The 21,154-nt window shown below is 40.1% G+C and overlaps 5 protein-coding genes across 9 annotated transcripts; all 5 read right to left on the bottom strand.

Annotated features, from left to right (window-relative positions):
• Positions 1 to 583: 583 nt before the first annotated feature.
• Positions 584 to 4,090, bottom strand: LSM04_008384 (Calcium-dependent channel; the record flags this gene model as incomplete). Its single annotated transcript, XM_067338880.1, has 1 exon — positions 584 to 4,090. The coding sequence occupies one exon, from the start codon at positions 4,088 to 4,090 to the stop codon at positions 584 to 586; it is 3,507 nt and encodes a 1,168-aa protein (XP_067188030.1).
• A 316-nt stretch (positions 4,091 to 4,406) lies between these two features.
• On the bottom strand, positions 4,407 to 5,393 carry LSM04_004600 (Cyclophilin-type peptidyl-prolyl cis-trans isomerase domain; the record flags this gene model as incomplete). The annotated part of the gene is made up of 1 exon (XM_067338879.1): positions 4,407 to 5,393. One exon carries the CDS (start codon positions 5,391 to 5,393, stop codon positions 4,407 to 4,409), a length of 987 nt encoding a protein of 328 aa, XP_067187865.1.
• A 767-nt stretch (positions 5,394 to 6,160) lies between these two features.
• On the bottom strand, positions 6,161 to 9,664 carry LSM04_006903 (uncharacterized protein; the record flags this gene model as incomplete). The annotated part of the gene is made up of 1 exon (XM_067338878.1): positions 6,161 to 9,664. One exon carries the CDS (start codon positions 9,662 to 9,664, stop codon positions 6,161 to 6,163), a length of 3,504 nt encoding a protein of 1,167 aa, XP_067187951.1.
• An 814-nt stretch (positions 9,665 to 10,478) lies between these two features.
• LSM04_000705 (Cullin protein) lies at positions 10,479 to 14,573 on the bottom strand (the record flags this gene model as incomplete). The annotated part of the gene is made up of 1 exon (XM_067338877.1): positions 10,479 to 14,573. One exon carries the CDS (start codon positions 14,571 to 14,573, stop codon positions 10,479 to 10,481), a length of 4,095 nt encoding a protein of 1,364 aa, XP_067187706.1.
• Positions 14,574 to 15,305: 732 nt separating this feature from the next.
• LSM04_001805 (uncharacterized protein) lies at positions 15,306 to 20,861 on the bottom strand (the record flags this gene model as incomplete). 5 transcript variants are annotated; one of them, XM_067338872.1, is made up of 2 exons in its annotated part: positions 16,406 to 16,438; positions 16,494 to 20,861. In XM_067338872.1, 2 exons carry the CDS (start codon positions 20,859 to 20,861, stop codon positions 16,406 to 16,408), a joined length of 4,401 nt encoding a protein of 1,466 aa, XP_067187748.1. The 5 variants fall into 5 exon arrangements, with proteins under 5 accessions (XP_067187751.1, XP_067187752.1, XP_067187748.1 ...); XM_067338874.1 differs by lacking the exon at positions 16,406 to 16,438 and having other exon boundaries at positions 17,650 to 17,690; positions 17,735 to 20,861; XM_067338873.1 differs by lacking the exon at positions 16,406 to 16,438 and having other exon boundaries at positions 19,594 to 19,667; positions 19,715 to 20,861.
• Positions 20,862 to 21,154: the final 293 nt, after the last annotated feature.

Here is a 21,154-nt window from a genome sequence, read left to right as displayed (position 1 = left end):
GGAAACGTCTAAAATATGAAGTCATCGGAGTTTATTTTTCTTTCTTTTTTTTTCACACATATTTGTTTAAGCAAGAAAAAACAAACAAACCAAAAATAAAAAATGAACTAAAAAACAATAAAAAAAAAACAATGTGTGATATGTATGTGTGTGTCTACCTGTGTCCCCATGGATAACAGTCACATACCCAATATAATGGACCATATTACACTTACTGAGAAAAGTAACTGTGCACAGACGCACACATACACATACACATACGCATGGTTAGACAATATGCTTGTATGAAAACAGAACACTAAGAATATAAAAACATACAAATAAATACGCATTGTTATGAATTTTTTTTCTTGCATCAGTGCATATATATATATATATATATATATATATATGTGGCGTGGGAAAAATATGAGAAGGAAACGAAAAAAAAATGCAAGAATAACATTTTCCCCGTCCCCTTTCTTTTCCCACCTTTTTTTTCTCTCTTTTTAGACACGGTTTACCCATATAAACTATTCTCTTTTTGGCGTTGAAATCTCAATAATTTGCACACCTTCAGCATTACTATATCACCTATCTTCTATTACTGTGGATCAGCAGCAGCAACGGCAACAGCAGCTCTGGAAGGTGGAAGAATTGGGGGTTTTGTTCCAGTATACTTCACATCTTCACTAAGAAATTCAAATGGAACATCCCAATACCGCTCCACACGATACACGGTCTCTTCAATACGATTTATCTCCTCATCAATGTTAATATGCACCAACTGTTGATGTTTCGGATGATACTTCGAAAAAATATGTGAATTACGCGGTAATAACTCCGTCGAGGGTCTTCTGATAGTACTCCTATTATCACTGGCATCACGGGTTGTAAACTCATCCACATCCGCTTCTTCTTCTTCTTCTCCCCCTTCCCCCTTCCTCTCCCTCTTCTCTTTATCATCATCATCACTATTGTCACCATACGCACTGATCTCCCTAAAATGCCTATCCTTCTTACCTTTATTATTATTACTATTATTATTATTATTATTATTGTCATTATTATCACTATTACCGGAACGCTGTTTATCTGTCGTGAGTCTTTTACTGAGTTCCCGCATGGAAGATTTTTCCATCACCACATCTGTTGCCTTTCCTCCCACTTTTCCTTTTCTTTCTCGCATCTTATCAAGAGCCGTGGCCACATACTCACCAAGCCCAAATGTCTCTTCTTCCCCATGCGTTAAAAGACGTCTAGCATTCGCCAGCGACGCCACCCAGCGGCGGGAAACCGCAAACACATAACACATCAATAAAATACTCGCCGCTAGTGTGATGGAACAGACCACAACGCCCCCAACATGTCGACGTAAACTCATAAAGAGAACACCGCCAACTCCACCAACGGCGTGTAGAGAAGCGGCGGCCCGCAGGACCTGAGCGGAGGCCGCAAGTCCCGCCGCACTGCCGTCCCGCCGCGGGTGTTCCGACGGGCGGTGCGAATCCATCAATCGCGCCCGCTGCGTGGCGTAGCGGATAAGTAAATAGAGCCCAACAAAGGCCGCCAGCAGGGGAACCGTCATGTGAAAGAGAAGGCCCATCGCCAGTATGGTGAGATCGGCACTGTAGAGAGTGGCCCAGTTGAAGTTACTTGGCTTGAAAAGGCGATCATACACCCGCTGCAAACTTACAAGGCGATGACGGCAAAATATGAGGAATAACGTTACAGGATCTACAATGGCTAACCATGTGTTTACAAAAGCGGAAGTAATCACATTGGCATACCAATACCCACCCTGTGGACTCACCATCGCTACAAAAAAGTTAACAATGGCAGCACTAGACGGGTTCGTAACGAGATCGGCAAATTGGAAAAGACCACCCTGTAGTGCAGCTTGAAATATCACACCTGTAAGTAGCATAAAAATGTACTGTAAATATAGCATACCACTATTAAGCTCGTCCTGATTGACAGCTCCCATAAAAATAATGAACCATTTAATAATAAAGGGTAATAATGCGTTAAGTAGGTATAATAACAAAACAGGAAGGAATGCTGTGATAACACTACGAATTCCTTCAGGAATACTCAAGTAAAACTCATATATTGGACCACCAAGACCAGGAATACGAGCAATATTATCAAGTGATCCAAGAAATCCAACAGGAACAGACCAAAAAATGATAAGAGAAACATAGGCTCCCAAAACTAATATGGTTCTCAACCACCCGGTATAACGATCAGCTGTAACATTTATTTGAATAATACCTTCTGGTGGACCAGCAATAGTAGCTTGAGAATGGGAACTTCCCTGATTACGAGCCTCAAATAAATTAACAAATTCATACGCTGATAAAGCATCTGCAAAGATAACAAAGGCATAACCTTTCACATCTCCACTGGAAACGGCATCAATACATTTATTCAATTGAGTCGCATTCTCAACGAAGGATTTTCTCCAGTACTCTACTCTCGGTACTTTTGTACAACAAGAAGGAAATGGGGCACGCATCATTAAAACTTTTGCATGATGATGCTGATGATTCCCTTCTTGTTCCTGTTGTAATTGATAATTCTTCATGTCTGCCACCGCTTCCTGCAAGGCTTCCATAGCTTCTTCTGTATTATCAATGTATTTATGCATACCTTTAGGTACGTCACGTGGAAAGAGCAATTGTTGAACTTTACCATATCTAGTAAACACCGCGTCTTTACGTGAGGTTTTGTAATAGTTCACACTAAATATAGAAAAGAGGCAACTTAGTCCTGTACATTGAAGGTAGTGATACACCTTACTATCATCATATTCAAAATCATCATAATCAACATCTTTGGGATTTCGAGAATAAGCATTATGTAGAGAAGTAAGATCCATAGCATTATCATTACCACTAACACCTTTCGGAGGGGTTCCCTCATTTTTTTTCTTCGATCTCCCAAAGTATGCGCTCTCTGCAAGAAATTGTTCACGGAATACGGTGTCGTTTGCCCATGAACCTTTTAAACTACGAACAAGAGCTACACGATGACCAAGAGCACTCTCCATCTGTATCCGCAATACAGTTGAAATATACTTATCAACATGACAAAGATAATATAACATAGATATAAGATAAACAATACCAAAAGCCATATCAATAAAAGCCACAAGCCAGAATCGCCAACTCTGTGGTGCAATATTCTGTGCGGAGAGGTCATAAAGACCCCTTAAAGGAACAGGAAAACATACTGTACCATTTATGTACTGACAGAAAGGTTTCTTATCAATGCAACCTGATTCATTATCATCTTGTAGATGACAACTATGAATATCACGACTTACCGTATATCGTTCTAGATAATCATCTGTCCCAGATATTGCACATATCCAGATATTGAAAATTCCACCAGCAAGGAATATTGTAGCAAAAAGTTTAAGAAACGAAAGATAAAGAGCAATTTGTGGATTAAGTGGAACCTTTGTTAAACTTTTAATATCCATTTCTTCTGCAGAGTATTGAAGGCTACAAGTAGCTTTGCCTTCCTTAACTCGTTTCTCTCTTCCTCCTCCTTCTTCTTTTTCTGTAGCAGGAGCAATACCTTCTCCTTCAGGAGTTTCTGGAGAATAAGTTGCTCGCACCTCTACATAAGGGTCGTTACCATCGTAAACATCTTCAAATAATGATTCATCTCCGCTACTGCAACTAGTTTCATCCTTAGTAAAGGGAAAACGTGCGACACTGCTGGGAAAAACATTCTCAATGTGTTCTAATTTCTCTTCAATACTTAACCAACAGCGCCATTTTGGGAGATTTGTAAGTGTACTTGGATAACGTAGTGCACGTCCCACACGTGATATACGGAACGCAGATGAGGAAGATAATCCAGCTCCTGTTGCCGATCTATTTGGAGAATCTGCATTTTCATCACTTGAGACAGAGAGGGAAGTTAACTGCAAGACTACAGTGTGGTTGGCGCGATAGCGTCGACGAATCCATAAAATTGGGGAATGACGAAAAAAGATTGTGACACACACGAGAATTGTGCATACGATAGAGTTAAATACCAGTGCAAACCACAATCCCTGATCATCCCATGTTGCTCTTGGACCAAGCGAAACGTCCATTTTGTTCCTTTTCTTTTTTTTTGGTTCTATTTCCAAAAATAACCTTATTTGCCACAACTAATGATAACAGACATACGAACAAACACAGACAAGCAATTAAGGAGATGAGCAATAATAAATGGGAAATAATAATAATAATAATAATAATAATAATAATAATAATAATAATAATAATAATAATAATAATAATAATAATAATAATAATAATAATAACAACCTACAGAGAAATTCACACAATACTTCATCTTTACATTTTTGTTTTCTTTGCCTTTTCCAATTCTCTCATACTCTGCCATTGCCATAACTATACATCTGACTAGTGACCCTCCTTAAAGGAGACATGTAGGTCTCTCTTGTCGCTACGCAGGGACATTTGCTTCATTTGAGCTTCTTTATCCGTTGTTGATAGTGTTGATGTAGTAGCTGCAGCTTCTGCTGTTTCTTTAGCTGCTGCCTCCAGTGCCTTCGATACTACACCCTTTACTTCTTCTTTTTCATTCGCTTCTTCACCTTTTATTTCTTTTTCTTTCCTTGTCTCTTCCCAACTCTCCATAGTGGGAAGTGTATCGGGCAGTGGCCCCACCCCACACTCCACCACCACCACAAAACGCGATGGATAACCGTTGGCATCCCCGTACGGCCCAACTTCCCGCATGAACTCCTCAAGTCCCCGCACAACTCGACCAAAACAAACATGTCGTCCATTTAACGCCTTTTCTTCTGTTGCGGAAGTGGTAATAAAGAACTGGAAGCCATTGCTGTTGGGACCATTATTAGCCATAAGGAGAAGTCCAACCTCATTTACACGACGACGCTTATTCTCATCCGCAAACCAACCCCGACCAAAACTGGAAAAGTGATTCGCTCCCTTATCCACACGCATAGTAAGATCCCCACCTTGGGCACAGAATTGAGGAATGATTTTGTGAAAGTACGTTCCTCGATAACATGGTGTGAGACCTTGATATAAATATGTCTGTCCTTGTCGACTGGTGGAGGACCCGGCGCAGAGATTGCGGAAATTCGCACACGTCTTTGGGGCCTCATCATCAAATAACTCAAACTCTACACGAATAACACACGCTGGGTCACCTGCACCACGTGTGGAGGCCAGAAGATCACCTTGATTCTGCAACATGCTCCCTGAGAGAGAAGGAACAGATGGAAAACTGTTAAAGCAGGCAAGTTCCATCCAACAACTTGTGTGTTCGCGTCGCTGCATATGACTCGCATAGTGTGTACCAGAAGCAGAAGCTCCAGGCGTGAGTGTACATCCCGGGCGTGTACCTGCCGTAAGCTTCATGGATCACTACAATCGCTCACTGTATATATATATATATATATATATATATATATAATAATAGTATGGGGTTGACTAATTAATAACTTCTTCTTCTTTACGTATTGTTTTACGGTTCGCTTTTTTTCGTTGTCACACAGAAATACATACACCACCTGAAAAGAAGGTGGGGTTAGTTTCTGTCGAGAAAATTAAAAAGAGAACTAAACGGCTATGGTAAAAATAATAATAATAACAACCCATCATAATAAAAATGCAGAGTTGAGAGAGAGAGAGAGAGGGAAAGAAATAAATAAACAAAAGTAGAAAAGTAATAAATATATGAATAATAATAATAATAATAATAATAATAATAATAATAATAATAATAATAATAATAATAATAATAAGTAATAGGGAGCAAATATTTCACTAACAAGAGGATCTATTTATAAATTTCGGGGTCTTTTGTTTTTCGTTAACTATACTTCACCTTTTTTCTATCTCTCTCTTTGTGAGTATATTATGTGAATTTAATATGTGAGTTTGTGTCCATTCGTATGTGAATAAACAAATGCCTCCTAAAGGCACAATAGATTTCTTTTCTCTTTTCTTTCTTCTTTTAAACCCTCGTACGCCTGCATCTGAATAGAGTGAAGGAAAATTTGAGCAACAGCTCTTTCCCACTTACCACCAAAGAAACAACAACAACAACAACAACAACAACCAAAAAAAGTATCGAGAAACCAATAAAAGAAAAAAGGGACAAAAATTAGAAACATACGTATTCCTCAAAACGGTGAATAGGGACTAGGAGAGGGTCGCTTCTTTGGCGAGGTGTAATGTCGACCACTTTCCATAAAGTTTTTCATAAGTCTATGCATGTACGGTTTCGGTAGATTCGGAGACGCATTAGACTTCATATCAGATGCTTGCTCTTCTTCTGACTGCTGGTTCCTATTATTAGTATTATTAGTAGTGGATAAATTGCTTGTCGTATCGGGTGGCGTCGGTAAAGGAGATGCAGAAGAAGAAGACTGTGTTGTTGTAGTTGATGGTTGTTGTTGTTGTTGTTGTTTGCGGCGTGGAAGTCCTGCACGATAGTTTGTCAGAACATCCTGATCGAACATGCGAAGTATATCGACTGCATGAAGATAACAGACACGCTCCGCATCCTTCTTCTTCAGTGATATACCCACTGCCAATAGACGCTCTGTTCCCTTCCCTAGATCCCCATTCTCTTCCTCAACTACATTCTGCGATGATGATGATGATGATGTCATTTCAGGAGTTTCTCTTACTTGTGTAGATGATACCGCATCACTTTCTTTCTCTTCAATAGATTTTTCCACTTGATCTGTTGTAGTGTCTTTGGCCTTTTTCTTTTTCCTTCCTTTTCCACTTGACGTATCATTTGGAATATGCTTACTTTTCCTTGGCAACACAAGTGGTAGGTACGCAATGTTATGTACACTCACTTGTCTACCATATCCAGTAATATACACAGAGGCGTTTACATTCACATTCTTGGGTAAATGATGTCGTAGATAGTTCTGCACACATACTTTCGCCTCATTCCCATTCTCAATAATAGCCTCATCACTGAGATTTTCACCGTACACCGTAAAGTCGTCTGGAATACGTAACTGCAGTACTCGTACTGTGTCACGTATGTGTGGTAATGGACGTGGTTGATTTCCTTCCACTATATATCCAGGAAGATAAGGAGGACGCTTTTTCTTTTCTTGTCCTCCCCCTACAATCGTATTAGTATTAGTAGTATTAGTAGAAGTGGAATCGTTAATATTATTCGTCGTTCCTGCCGATAGGGAGGGTGCTAAAATAGCCACAAGTCCTTTTCCCCATTGTACACCTGTCATAACATCATGCGTGACGAGACCAAGTTGTTGTCGCTGTCGCACAAATTGTTCCTGTTTCTTAGCATCTGCATAAAGTGGGATTCCCAACGCACAGAGTGTATCCACGGCATGTAATGCACACAAATCCATCGCCTGTTCCATTGTTTTTCCCACAGCATTACCCCCACGAACACCAAATTCCCGCGGTACTGGAAGTAATGTACTAGCACGATATTGATCTCCCATACGTGTAATGACATATAGTTCAGGGTGTGGATTACGTGCAATCTCACGTTGCCATACCACCAACGCCTGTCGCGCCTCTAGAAGAAGTTGTGGATCTGGATTAGCCTCAATGTAATCCCCACAGTAATTATTCACCTCATTATGGGCGGCGATAATTCGTTCACTGCTGCTACGTTGATAGTTATAGTTATTACAGCGACGCAGCATTTGAGGATCGAGCCACACCTCATCTCCCCCCACTTGCTGTTTTAGTGGAAGTGGAAGTGGATCATGTGGACGTGGGTGTTGTATCTCTTGTGTGAGAGGATTTGGCGCCCAGCGACCAAAACGTTCCGTTGCCGCCGCATGTTTCGCCTGCCGCTCAGCGTTATTTGGAAATAAAGGCCTTGCAAGCGCATCTAATAACAATTCCGCATGCATAGCGGCAAGATGCTCGGCACACTCACGTGTTTGTGCCTTACCACGTGCCACTACAGCATCGTAGAGACGAATTTCCACTACATACATTCGAGCCGAATGACCTGGTACAGCCACGTGGGAAACTACCATACGATCTTTTAGTGCGATTCCCTGTTGGAGGAAGTGATCCTTGATGCGTTCGTAGGCGTTTGCCTCATACACGCATGGAAGGAGAAGTGCATCCGGCGAGGGTGAACACCTTGTGGAGGCGGTATTTACCATTTGCCACATTCCTCCCTCTGTTGGATCAAAACTTACAACACCAGCATTAATATTAGTGTTAGTGGTGGATCCTGATGTTGATCCTGCAGTACCCCCACTACTATTATTACTACTTCCATAGATACTGAAAGAAATCCATGGATAGTGCACCGTAGTGTGATACATCGCTGCTGCCTCACCATTCCCCTCTACTGCAGTTGCCGTATTACCATCACTAATAGTATTATTATTATTATTATTATTATTATTATTATCACTAATAGTATTATTATTTTTATTATTAGAGGAATAAGAAATAATAGTAGTACTAGCACTAGTAGTACTAGTAGTAGAAGTATCTGTGGCTATATCGGGATTTGTGGTATGGGATTTCACAGCTGGTGTTGAGGATACGACAGACTCCAATCGCCCTGTGGTGCTCTTTCCACGCGTATGCCTCTCTTCCACAATCTCCGCCTCCGCAATCGTCCTCCCAAAGACTCCCACCACCGACCCCTCCTTCGCCCCCCTTCCGGTAATCTCATTAGTAGTATTATCACTATTAGTATTATTAGTACTATCATGGTGTGTGTGTTGTGAAGTAAGCATGCGAAATGGCGGTGGAACGGGTGTGTGTTCGGGCTTTACGGGATCCCCGGGCATTGGGGCGTATCGTCCGGCTCTTCTCGCAGCCGCGGCGTGTCTTGTTTGCATCGCCGGCAATCTAAATAGCGGAACGGCGAGGGCATCACACACCCGCTCTGCATGCATCGCCGCGAGAAGTTCCGCATCCCGCCGGCCGCCGGCGAGTCCCTCCGCGACGTACGAGAAGTGCGGGGCCGGCAGTCGCAATCGACAACGGGCTCGATACACCACCGTTACCCGCCTTTCATTATTATTGTTATTATTAATATGATTATTAGGGGTGAGTGGATCATCTTCGAGGATTTCTTCGGTGACTTCAAAGACGGCGGCCCCCTCACTTTCACCGCTGGTGCGACGGACGTAATTCACCACGCGGCTCTTGGCAAAGGGATCAATACACGTCACATCACAATAGGCACCTGACATGGGAGATGCTTTACTAATACTACTACTATTATGATGATGTTTATTATGATGAATACTACTACTGCTGCTATGCGGATTATGATGATGATGATGATCATTATTATTACAATTATTATTATTATTATTATTATTATTATTATTATTATTATTATTATTAGTATCAGCGGCAATAACACTACCATCATTATCATCACTATGATGGATATCGTGATGATGTTCCTCCGCCGCAGGGAGAATCTCTATCGTTATCATTTCAGGTGCAATCGTCTCATTTACAACAGAACCACCACCACTATTATGGCTATTACTATTACTGCTGGAATGTAATGAAGAAGAACAGGATGAGGATGAGGTTTGATAGGTGTTAAATAGTACACCACTTCTCATCATAAAACAACGGTACGAGGCACATGGGAAAGAATGAGAGCTGAATACCACCAATCTTCGAATTCTCTGCATCTCCTCTTCCTACTACCTACTATTACTATAATTATTGTTATTGAAAGAACCCCCAAAAAACAAAAAGAAAAAAAAAAATAGAGAAAATACAAACATTTGATGAAAGTAAGAGGAATAGATTATACATAGAATTGCACGCCATTTCTGTTTCCCCATTAAAGGGTTCATTTTTTTTTTTTTTTTTTGGTAGGGTTCAAAAATAACTACTGTAACAATAGAAATAACGAAAAACACGTTCGAAGAAAGGAAAAACAACAACATATATATATATATATATATATATATATATATATATGCATACATATATGGTGTATACCTGTATTTATTTATCTGGGGAAGCACAGCAAAGAAAACAATAAAAAAAAAACTAGAAAGAAAATGAGCATCCCTTATGAAAAACTCAACGTAAAGAGTTTAACAAGGTCGACCGCAAGCAATAAATGGAAAAAGCGGAAATAAAAGAAAAACATCACATATATGCACACTCAAGCAAAAAAAAAAAAAATGAATGGAAACAAGTCTAAACACGTGCGGACCTACGGGCTTTGTATTGATAGTTTTATCTTTCATTTCTGACGAAAAAAAATAACACGTACATATCACGAAGGACAACAAACAAACCAAGAAAAGGAAAACAACAACAGTTGATCCCAACAACTCCAGCCACATTTATGCCTTTGTATTCATCCTTATTTGTCCTTCACTTCTCAACACAATATAAAGTAGTAGATCTACATTTGATACACAAATTATACCAAAAAGAAAAAAACATAAAAAACAAAAATAATAATAAAAAAGAAAACCTAACCATCTTTCACGCAATGTATTCAAAGATAGTAGCATCATTCTCACTTCGTTGAATAAACCCACGTCCTACGAGATCTTCCACTTGTGTCTTTACAGATCGTGCACGAGGGACAAAGAGCTTCGATAACTGTTGTACCGTCGCATCAAATAACTCATAATACCGCAAGGAACGTCGACTCTTCATAACACGAATAATGGCGGCATCAATTTGCAATCGACGTGAGTCTTCAATAGCGGAAGAGAGTGATGTAGTGGCGTCATTGTCGTCATCTACAGAGGCACGCACTTTTCCTCCTGCGGTATTAGTTGGAAATACACGCGCTACAGGAAGTTTAAATTTGCGTAATTTATGTGTGTAATTAACATTAAGCGTGAATTCATCCTCTGGTGATAACGGTACATCCACGGCCACAGTATTATTATTATTATTCTTATTATTAGTAGTAGTAGTAGTAGTAGTAGAGTTTATTATTCCATTGGAATGTTGAAGTGCAGGAGACGACGGTTTTACTCGAGTGAGTAAATTATAAACTTTATGATGTACGAGAGGGGCGAGGTGTACACGAATGTTCTTGAAATCCATTCCCATAGCAGTAGCGATGTCTTGACCAGAAATAGAACATTGAGGAGTGATGTTTGTGTTAACCATAGTGCTATCATCATTATCATTATCCATCGTCAAACTCCGATCCCTATGAATAGTATTAGTAGTATTATTAGTAGTATTACTAGTAGTATTAGTAGATGATGATGATAATGAAGAAGGAAGAAGCGCAGGATTATCTTCTTTCATCGTATCCAAACCTTTTTCAGCATTATAGGCATTACTGACTAAAATAAGAATATGCGATTGGAGGGTGTTGGCCACTACTTCTTTCGTTCCACGCGGAAACACCGCATGTAGTGTGGCAGAGCCTAATGTATGAATCCAATGCAGTGTACGTGATGGATGTAATTGTTTATAATAATTCACATACGCCTCTATTCCAACGGCGAGGGATTTACATGGAATTAACGGCACTACACGATATGTGGGCCAATGAACAGCTGTTAATACCCGAACTCGCATCGTTGCTGGTAATTGTAATTTCTTTTCTTCTACCATTGTGCGGAATAGATCTCCATTACACACCGTGGATTCATAATCACGCAACATCGCCTCAAGACTATACGTTAGTGTACGTCCAAGTACCTGTTGTAATTTATCTAGTAAGAGACGTTCGCCATCCACGTTAAGTTGAGAGATATTTGCACTCGTTCCACTGCCTCTTTCCACTCTGGTAGATGTGGATGTGGATATAGAGGAGGAATAAGAAATAGGTGAATGTGGCATTAAGAGACGATGGGCGAGATGAAGTTTATAGTGTTCTAAAAAGACATCCTTATCATCAATAAGTGTGACAAGGAATGCCACAGCATCCATACGTGTAGTAATAACATCATTATTATCCACATCGCAGTTCATCATTTCACTTCTACACAGTACATCACAATAACTTGCTAGAAACTGTGCTGTTGGTATCTCATCATCTCCTCGCATCGTTGATAATTTATTTAACACCGCCAGTGTTTTCTTTGCGGCATCGTGATTAAGTAAAACACTTGGAAGATCAGATGTTGTGACTGCTGTGGAAGAAGCACCACGTAGTGGCATACGTACACCGAGTTTTCCCCATTGTTCAGGATTTATTATTTCATGAAAAGCATCCCGCATCGCAGATTGCATGGGTAAATAACTATCAAATTGTTTACGAACAAGACGACTATATTTGATCGTCGCATCTACAAGTTTAACAATAAGTATCATGGCTGGATCATGTGTTGTTATATTAGTAGTGTCTCCTGGTATTCTTCGCATATGAATTGTATTTTCACTTATACGTTTACTATTACCAGTTGATAAATTCCTCATGCTATTATGCATCGCATTTACATCCAATTGGATTGCATGTGTGCTAGCTGCAAGAGATCGTTGTTGTTTTTTTGATATTTCTCCCATAAAGGTCATATAGTTTGCAAACATGGTAGCCGTTTCTGTTATTATTTTACTAGCAAACTCACTGGCAAGTAACTCCCAACACGACTCATCCTGTGTATTGATAAAGGCCATAGCAAATGTATGAATGTGACGTAAAAGTTCATCGTCTGATAATTGTTCCCATGATTTCACTGAAGAACTTGGACTGGATACAGTCATAGGCTTCGTAAAAACAGTCTTATTATTATTATTATTATTATTATTATTATTATTAGTAGTAGTAGTAGTAGTAGTAGTAGTAGTAGTATTCTGTAGCATATCAATAGACACAATTTCATTTCGTCCACTCCACGCATCTAACTGCGCTAGAAAACCAAATTTCTCATCTAATATAACACGTCTATGCACTTCCACTAATAATATGTGTTGAAGCCGTTCCCGCAGTACAACATGGAAAGAAGGCAATGTCACATCTCTGACCATATAACGTTCAAACTCAAAACATTCCTCCACCCACGACATATAATGAGATCGTTCTGTGGGTTCGGCAAGATGAAGTGTTCGCTGATCACGATAATACGATTCCGCTTCTAATACATACTGAATCCCAAAGTCTGCAAATACAAGAAGATATAGTGACTGTAGGGCATTTACAATGACTACTTGAGCTAAATCTACCAAAGATCTTGTTTCGCGGCTATTATCACTACTATTACTACCAATAATAATATTATTATTATGATTATTATTGGTAGATGTCATAGTATTAGTGAGAGGCGCATGATTTCCAACAAAACTACCACCACCACGATATCCACAACCACTGCTGGTGCTATTGTTATTGTAAATACTACTATTACTATTACTATTACTATTACCTGTTATCATATGTCCAGTGATGAGATCAGCAATATTGCGACCCTCTAGTTTTTCACGCAGAATACGAATATGATCTAATGAAAGGGAATCCACATCTCCGTTTCCTTGTGTTAGAGAACTGTTGTTTTGAACATAACCACTACCAGTGCTTCTACCACTATCACTACCACTATTACTACTACTGCCAGTACTATTATTATTACTCTCACCACTTGCAAAGACTGACCGAGTTGGTACTACATCCCTTGTGTATGTTCCAATTTCCTTATTTATTCCAAGTGACTTCTGCAACTTCTCTACTTCTGCAATAATACGATCTAACGTATTCCTTCCACCTTCTCCATTTCCACCACTAGTTCCTATTTCTATCCCATTACCAGTTGTAGATCCACCACCTCTCTGTGTATTATTATTATTATTATTATTATTATTATTATTATTATTATTATTATTATTATTATTTCCATCACGAGCGGCGGAGAATGCCTTAACCGTACTCACAATCTCTGTAATGGCGGCGAGTGTCTCTTGCACTTCCACACTTGCGGGTGAGGCGGTTAAATTACTTTCTTTATGCGCCAAACGTGCCTGATGTGCGACTGTTAAGATGCCTTTCACTAATAATATTCGAATGGGTTTATACACGACAACGTAGAACATCTTCACACATAACACCGTCACCGGGTCAAGAGAGAACTTTGTGGTGTAGTATTGATCGAGATAACCAAAGCAGGAGAGCACCACTCGACGGAAACTCATAAACAATTTATACTGTAAAACAAATTCTTGACAAATACTACTATTATTACCATTATTATTATTATTATTACTATTACTATTACCACTATTTGTGGTTGAGGAAGAGGAGCAATAACGTAGAAATGGTCGCAGCACATTAACCTCCAAATCATTTAGCAAAAAGAGTACCAGATGACGATACATCTCCAGTGCACTCTTTGGATTTCCACTGCAAGTGGAGTAAATCACGGCGTACCAACTCATGCGAGTTCTAACATTCTGCAAACGTTCCTTCATTTCAGCATTACCGGTTCGTATGACATGGGCGGCATGCAGAAGATACGCCTCCACATCGGGCCATACTTCTCCCACTGAAGGGCGATGACGACTGTTCTCCATTACACCACTTCCACTCGCTGCTCGACTATTGGTATTAGTATTAGTACTATTACTATTACTATTGTTATTGGTATTGCAGCTGGAGAAGCCAAATGAAAAGGAAAGCATATTTCTTTTTGTTTTTTATTTCGTCCTTTTGAGCTATCACTGAAAAACGAATACTCCCTTTTACACTGTTCTGGAATTCCAAACCTTTTTCTTTCTTTCTTTCTCTCTGCTCTTCAAACTCTGTCAACTCCTACAGTTTTATTTATTCAAAACTTTTTACCCCTACCTATGTGTGTGTTGGCTACTTTCACGCAAATCAGTATTTTTTCCTATATGAATAGATGAATATACTTCTAATATATATTTATATATGGTTCTTTTTTATTTATATGACTTTTATATTTTCTATAAACGAAAGAAAAAATGAATACAGTTGAGACCCCGGTTTTTTTTCTTTCTATTATTTCGTTATTGTGTAAGAAAAAGAAAAGGAAAAAAAAGAAGAATAAGGAACAAACTAATAAGCAGACTCAATGAGAAAAGAACAAATCAATAGGAAAGGAAGAAAGAACGAAAGAAAAAATAAGCTTACCTTCGTCTCCCCCTCCTTAAATGAGTGTATAAACACTTCACCTAACACCATCCATGTCATTTCCATCAATTCCTCCTAAAAATGTGAATAAAAAAAAAACACCAAACGCAATCAATTATATCGCCTCCATCTCATATACTGAGAAATACACAGATAATAATAATAATAATAATAATAATAATAATAATAATAATAATAATAATAATAATAATAATAATAATAATAATTATTATTATTATTATTATTATTATTATTTATTTTCAACCTTGTCCTCCTCCACGGTTCTTGTTGTCATTGGAAGGTTTGGCCGGTCCTTTTCCTGTTTGCCCCTTTGCTGAGGCACCACTCTTCGGTGTATTTAACTTCGAGAGTAAATCTGTCATTCCCCGTGAACCGCCCTGACGAGATCCAAACACCGTACGAACTCCTTCACTCCGACGTTGTTGTTGTTGTTGTTTACCGTCACTCTGTTGTCCTTCTCCCTGTTTTTGTTGTGATTGTCTGTATTGTTGTTGTTGTCTCTGTCCACTTCTTCTGTACTCACCGCTTGTTCCACTAGCAGAACCGAGTGTCTTGTGAATATCACGTCCACCCGCACTTGTCCCCGCCGTAGAAGAAGTAGTAGTCGTAATAGTAGATGAAGAGGAAAGTCCACCACTATTACTATTACTATTGCTACTTCCTCTATTATCACCAATCATTGTTTGTTCGGCACTACGTCCATCAATAATATTTCGCCAGTATCGTTCACTATTGCGACGGAACTCTTCAATGGCGGCGGAACGTTCACTTTCCATAGCACGTGCCAAACCCCTCGCGCTATTCTGCGCCTCTTCTCGCAGTGGTTGTACAATATTTGTATAATGCTTCAATACCTTTTGATAAAAGCTAAGCATTGGCATAGTTCTGTAGAAGAATCGGTTAAATGTGGCCACAATACCAGCCCCGTGTTTGGCATTTAACAAAAACTGTAGGGCTGGGTTAGCGTTTATAGTCTTATAGTGTGCAGACTTCTCTAGTGCTCGACACAATCCTTGATCAGCATCTGTAGTAACATACACAACTTCCTCTGGACGTCGTGTAAAGTAATTTAAAGACTTGGAATTTGCAATAATAAATCCAGTGGCAGGGGCTCGTGTGGGACCTGCAAGAATACCATGTTTCTTAAAACGTTCAACAGTTTCAATATGCTCAGCTTTTATATTGTCAAAGAGAAAGGGACCATCAAGAGGGTCAAGTAATTTCAATGCGGTATACTGTCCAGCCTGTGGACCATCGCTAGCATCCATTTCAAAGTATTTATTACCGGGATACACATCTGGGTGTTGTGTGATATTGTGTAAAAATGCAATAAAAGCTTCTATGGCAACTGAAATATTTGGCACATATTTTCCTTCACAATAATCATCATATAATTGTGACACCTTATCATGATTTCTTGCAAATACAGGCATTAAGGTAGCAAAAAATTCTTGTCGTAAAGTAGGATTTCGTTTATTTTCTCTAATAGCATATTGAATATCCATTACAAGTCCATCATTACGTAATGCTAACTCCTCAAGTACATGTACCACCATTTTATCATCCCCTTGACGATTTCTACTATTCGTATTCGTAGATCGTTGTTGTCCTAATTGTCGTATAGCACTAGAAAGTGCCATTGAACTTTTACGCTGCTGTTCATTTCGAGATTGCACATTATTATTATTATTATTATTATTATTACTACTACTACTGCTATTCTTTCGATCTCCCGCATTACCATTATTACCGAGGGCTGTACCAGTACCAGTACCTCCCCAGGTGAGAATAAGAGAAGCAGGAACGGCAAAGTCATCACCGACAGATTCCTGTTCAGGACAATTAGCAAGACCACGTATAACGAGTGAGATATTCTCTGATGTAACACCCATTCGAGCTAAAAGTCCAGCCAGTTCACGACTTTTTACAAATGGAATAACATTTCCACTCCACCGGGTTGATCCTCGATGTAGTTGTCCTGTTTTTTGAGCAAGAATACTTGGTGAAATACCTTTACCAACTAATGCTGCAAGACCTAGTTGAAATTCACTTACAACTGTATTTTCAAGATATGAATTATATTGCACATCTGTAAAATTTGCACCAGAAGAATGTAATCGAGCACGTTTTAAAAGTTTAAGAATAAATGGTTCATCTGAACCACCATGAACACGTTGAGTAGCATTTTGAAGTGCATATGCTGTAGGATCCACATCTGCCCATATCGTTCCACTCCGTTCTCCACCAGTTCCAATAGGTGATAATGTACCATCTACTGTTTGAAGTGATAACTTTGGTACATTCTCAGGAATACCTGTATTAAATGCTGCAATCTCCTCTTCCAAGTATTTCGATAATACCTGTGATAAGAGCAGTGATGGAGGACGACCACGTTCTCGCCATTCATTTAATGAAAGTAACAATTGTCGTACATCTGCCTCTCCATTAGGACACTGTTCCAATGCCCATTGATGTATATCCTTATCCCCAAGTTTCTCATCAAACAATCGTACCAGAGCATTCTTATAACCCAAGTCTCGCACACGTTCATCCTCACTACCAAGTGTATTATAATGACTCGTGTCATGTGTGGGAGAATGACCATGTGGTCCAAGACCAAATCCCTTAGCGTAATCCTCTACAATTTCACGTATACGTTCACCAATACCACACGATGTACCAAAAGGAGGAATTTTTCCACCAAAGGGAAGACCTGCACTATCAATAAGACGCTGCTCAGTTGGATCAAGTAATGCCTTTTGTTCTTTATTATGTTCTTCCCATCCAAATTCAAACGGTTTCCACCAAGTCTCATTTAACTTTAGAGAACTTACCTTGGAAGGGGATTTAATAAAATTTCCTGGTCGACGTCCACTAATGTCTCGTAATGCCTGTTCAATTACATGCATTTCAGCATCACTCACAGGTTCCACTTCACTCCAACCATTTTCAAGTTCATTACGATCTACTGTAGGAAGACCTTGTGTACGTTGATATTCCCATTTTCCACCAAATGGCACCGCACGATCCCGACGATCTGGTATAACTTCAAAAGCTTGTGGATTATGAAAAAATTGTTTAGAAAGTAATCGGTCCTTATATTCTTTTGTTTCAAAATCATCTAATGTGGTGTGCTGGGTATAACCAAAAAGTTTTCGCTTCGGTGTATATTTACCCGGGATAAGAGAAACCCACTTCTCCCGTTGAAAAGGAGCTCGTTTCAATTCTTCCAATCTTTCTTCTGCAAAATCGTTTCTAAATGGTGTTCGCCATGATGGGGGATGTTCTAATGATTCCACAGATAACTCGGTGATATTTACAAAAGCCTCTCGTACCTGATCTGCTGTACCAATAGGCTCCGCCACACTGCGATCCATCACACTTCCTCCGCCTCTAAGAAGACGCCATTGTACAAATAAAACCCCATCTCGAACTCCAACAACTTGACCGAGAAATTCTTCACGTGCGGTGCGTTGGGAGTCTAATAAAGTGACACGCCCTTTTACATGCGGTGCTAAAACATAACGAATAGAGGTCCATCGTTCACGAATATTGACACAATCTGTCCCAAGAAAGACAAGTCCACGTTCACGTTGTAGGGCTGGGTCGACATACATTGCACACAATTGCCATTCGGAATCACTTCCTTCCTTTGTGACTCCCACTACTATTACTTCTTCTTCTTCTGGTGCCGCTTCTGCTTGTGTTGCCGCATTACTGTTACTATCTGTATTCTTTGCACGAATAGCAAGCCAGTCACCATATTCAAAGTCTCCAAAGAGACGACAAGTATCTGGTGTGGTGTCTAAGAGAAATTCTTTACCATGAATAGGATCACTATATGGTACCGCTTCAGGTGATGGAAAAACGTGCTTAATAGCCTTAAATAGAGCACCTGATTGACTTACACGAAATGGTTGTAATGCTGCTGCAGTGGTATCAAATACCCTATAACCATCCTTATCTGGGAAAACAATACTACTATTCATACTACTAGTAGTAGATGTTGTACCACTATTGCTATTCTTATTATCGTTACTTCTAGTACTAGTACTATTTCTGCCACTACTATCCCCAATATTCTTATTGCTACGATTATTATTACTATTGTTGTTGTTGTTGTTGGTATCTAGTTTCGTTTTTTGTGTTCCAGTCTTCATTTTCATCTTGTCTGCCTCTAATTGCTTTTGTAATTGCTCCGCCTTTGCTGCACGACCGGCAATAACACTGTTAAGGTATAGTATTTCACGCCATTCATTCCCTGTATACGCTTCCCTTGGAAGACCTGTAGAGAGAAAAGATTTTTCAATACCTTCCTTTACCTCACGCCAGTTTACAATATGTTTGGTCTTGGGATCCATCTTATATGGGACAATGGCGGAAGTATCAAGACGCCAAAGTGCGGGTGGTACACGTACAACCCCCTCTTCCTTCTGTTGTCGTCTGTATTTGTTCATTTCCATATCAATACGAAATTGAAGTGGCGAAAAGGGAGGTTTTTGTACTTCCCCCGTATATCGTGCCGCATTACTTTCGAGTGCAAAACTGTTTGTAAGCAAATGTGGATGTGGTGTGGTATCCAGCAGGTGATTCAGTGATGCCTGCATCTCCGCCGTGATTGTAATATCCCCCGTAAGAAACTCTTTACTCCCCCGTAAGGCATGTATAAAGTCCAACGCCTTCCCACGCTGCTGGGTACGTACATACACTCGCAATAACGCCTGCGCCTGCCTCTGTGTGTGCTGGCTCGTTCCAAAGTATGGATCCTCCGTCGCCCGGTGCCACAACGCCTCCGCGCGTCTCGCCACCGCCGCGTGCCACTCATTTCCCCAGCGGGGGTGCGGGGCCCAGCGGCCGCGGTGCCGGCGGAATGGCGTATTGGCGTCCCCCTCCCCGCAGTAGCGGGTGTTTCGGTACGGGAGACTGCAGCGGGGACAGTGGTCGGGATCCACGTAGTTGCCCTCCATTTCAAGAAGGATACCAAAGAGATCGGCTAACGCAGCGGGACGGGCGGATTGGAATTGCTCGAACAAATAGGTATCGCGGAAGTCGACACTGCTAAGGGCATCGTGAAAGGCAACGAAGAACTCGTGTACGTGTTGGGTGTGGCGGGATTTAAACTCGCCAATATCACCCACAGCATCGTAGTGGAGTTTAATAAGATACTCAAGACGGGCAAACCAGGCTTTACAGTGTTCCAGACTCTTAATATCACGTATCTTTAACAATTCAGGTCCAAGTACTTCCTCTGTGAGAGGACTACGTGGATTTGTTAACTGTGCTCCATGGGCACCAGCCCGGTAAAGTGTCTGACACCACTCCGGTTCATAATGCAAATTAGTAATAGCTGGTCGTGGTATACCTTTATACCGTTGATCCGTATTCATTTCATAGGCGGAGAGATCGTTACTACTATCAGTGTTTGCCGCCCCAAAGCCATGCGGTCGGCCGAGTAATTGATGTAATTCACGTTGACCAAATACATATCCTCTAAAGAAGCGATTGGTCTTCGCATCTGTGTCTGTTTCCCATAGATTCATATGACGAGTGTAGAGAGGCGTAATAAAGGGTAAACCACGACGAGATTTCGCTACATTTCTTTCATTACTGAAAATACCATAACGCTTTTCATGAATGTAAAAAGGTTGTCGCATCTCATCATGTTGTAGTTTAGTGGCATATTTAAATGAGAAACGCTTCTGTACGGCAACAGAAGAAAACACCTGCAGTTCCTCACCCACATGAGAAGGGAAACCACTACTACTACTATTGGTGTAGAGACGACGGCGCAGCATCTTTGCTTATACACACACACACACTAATACAGACAAACCAACCAAGCAACTGTAATCACGGTGTTCACAAAGACACCGCAATTCAATAAAAGGTATATAAAGAAACATATATAAATGAAATAAGCAAGAAAAAAACAAGGAAGGAAGGGGGTTACACACCTGTTTGCAAATAAACTATAACAATTAAGGTAAAAAAACGAAAAAAGCAAACACACAGACTAGTACTTTTCCTTCCAATATGTTTAAACACACCCAACGCCTTTTTACTTTTGTCACTCAGATTCCGAACAGTC

Source organism: Trypanosoma melophagium (assembly GCF_022059095.1).
Source record: "Trypanosoma melophagium isolate St. Kilda chromosome Unknown ctg4segment1, whole genome shotgun sequence".
Classification (NCBI taxonomy): Eukaryota; Euglenozoa; class Kinetoplastea; order Trypanosomatida; family Trypanosomatidae; genus Trypanosoma; species Trypanosoma melophagium.
Note: the sequence above shows the minus strand (reverse complement) of the source record. Positions and strands in the feature narration are given on the sequence as shown.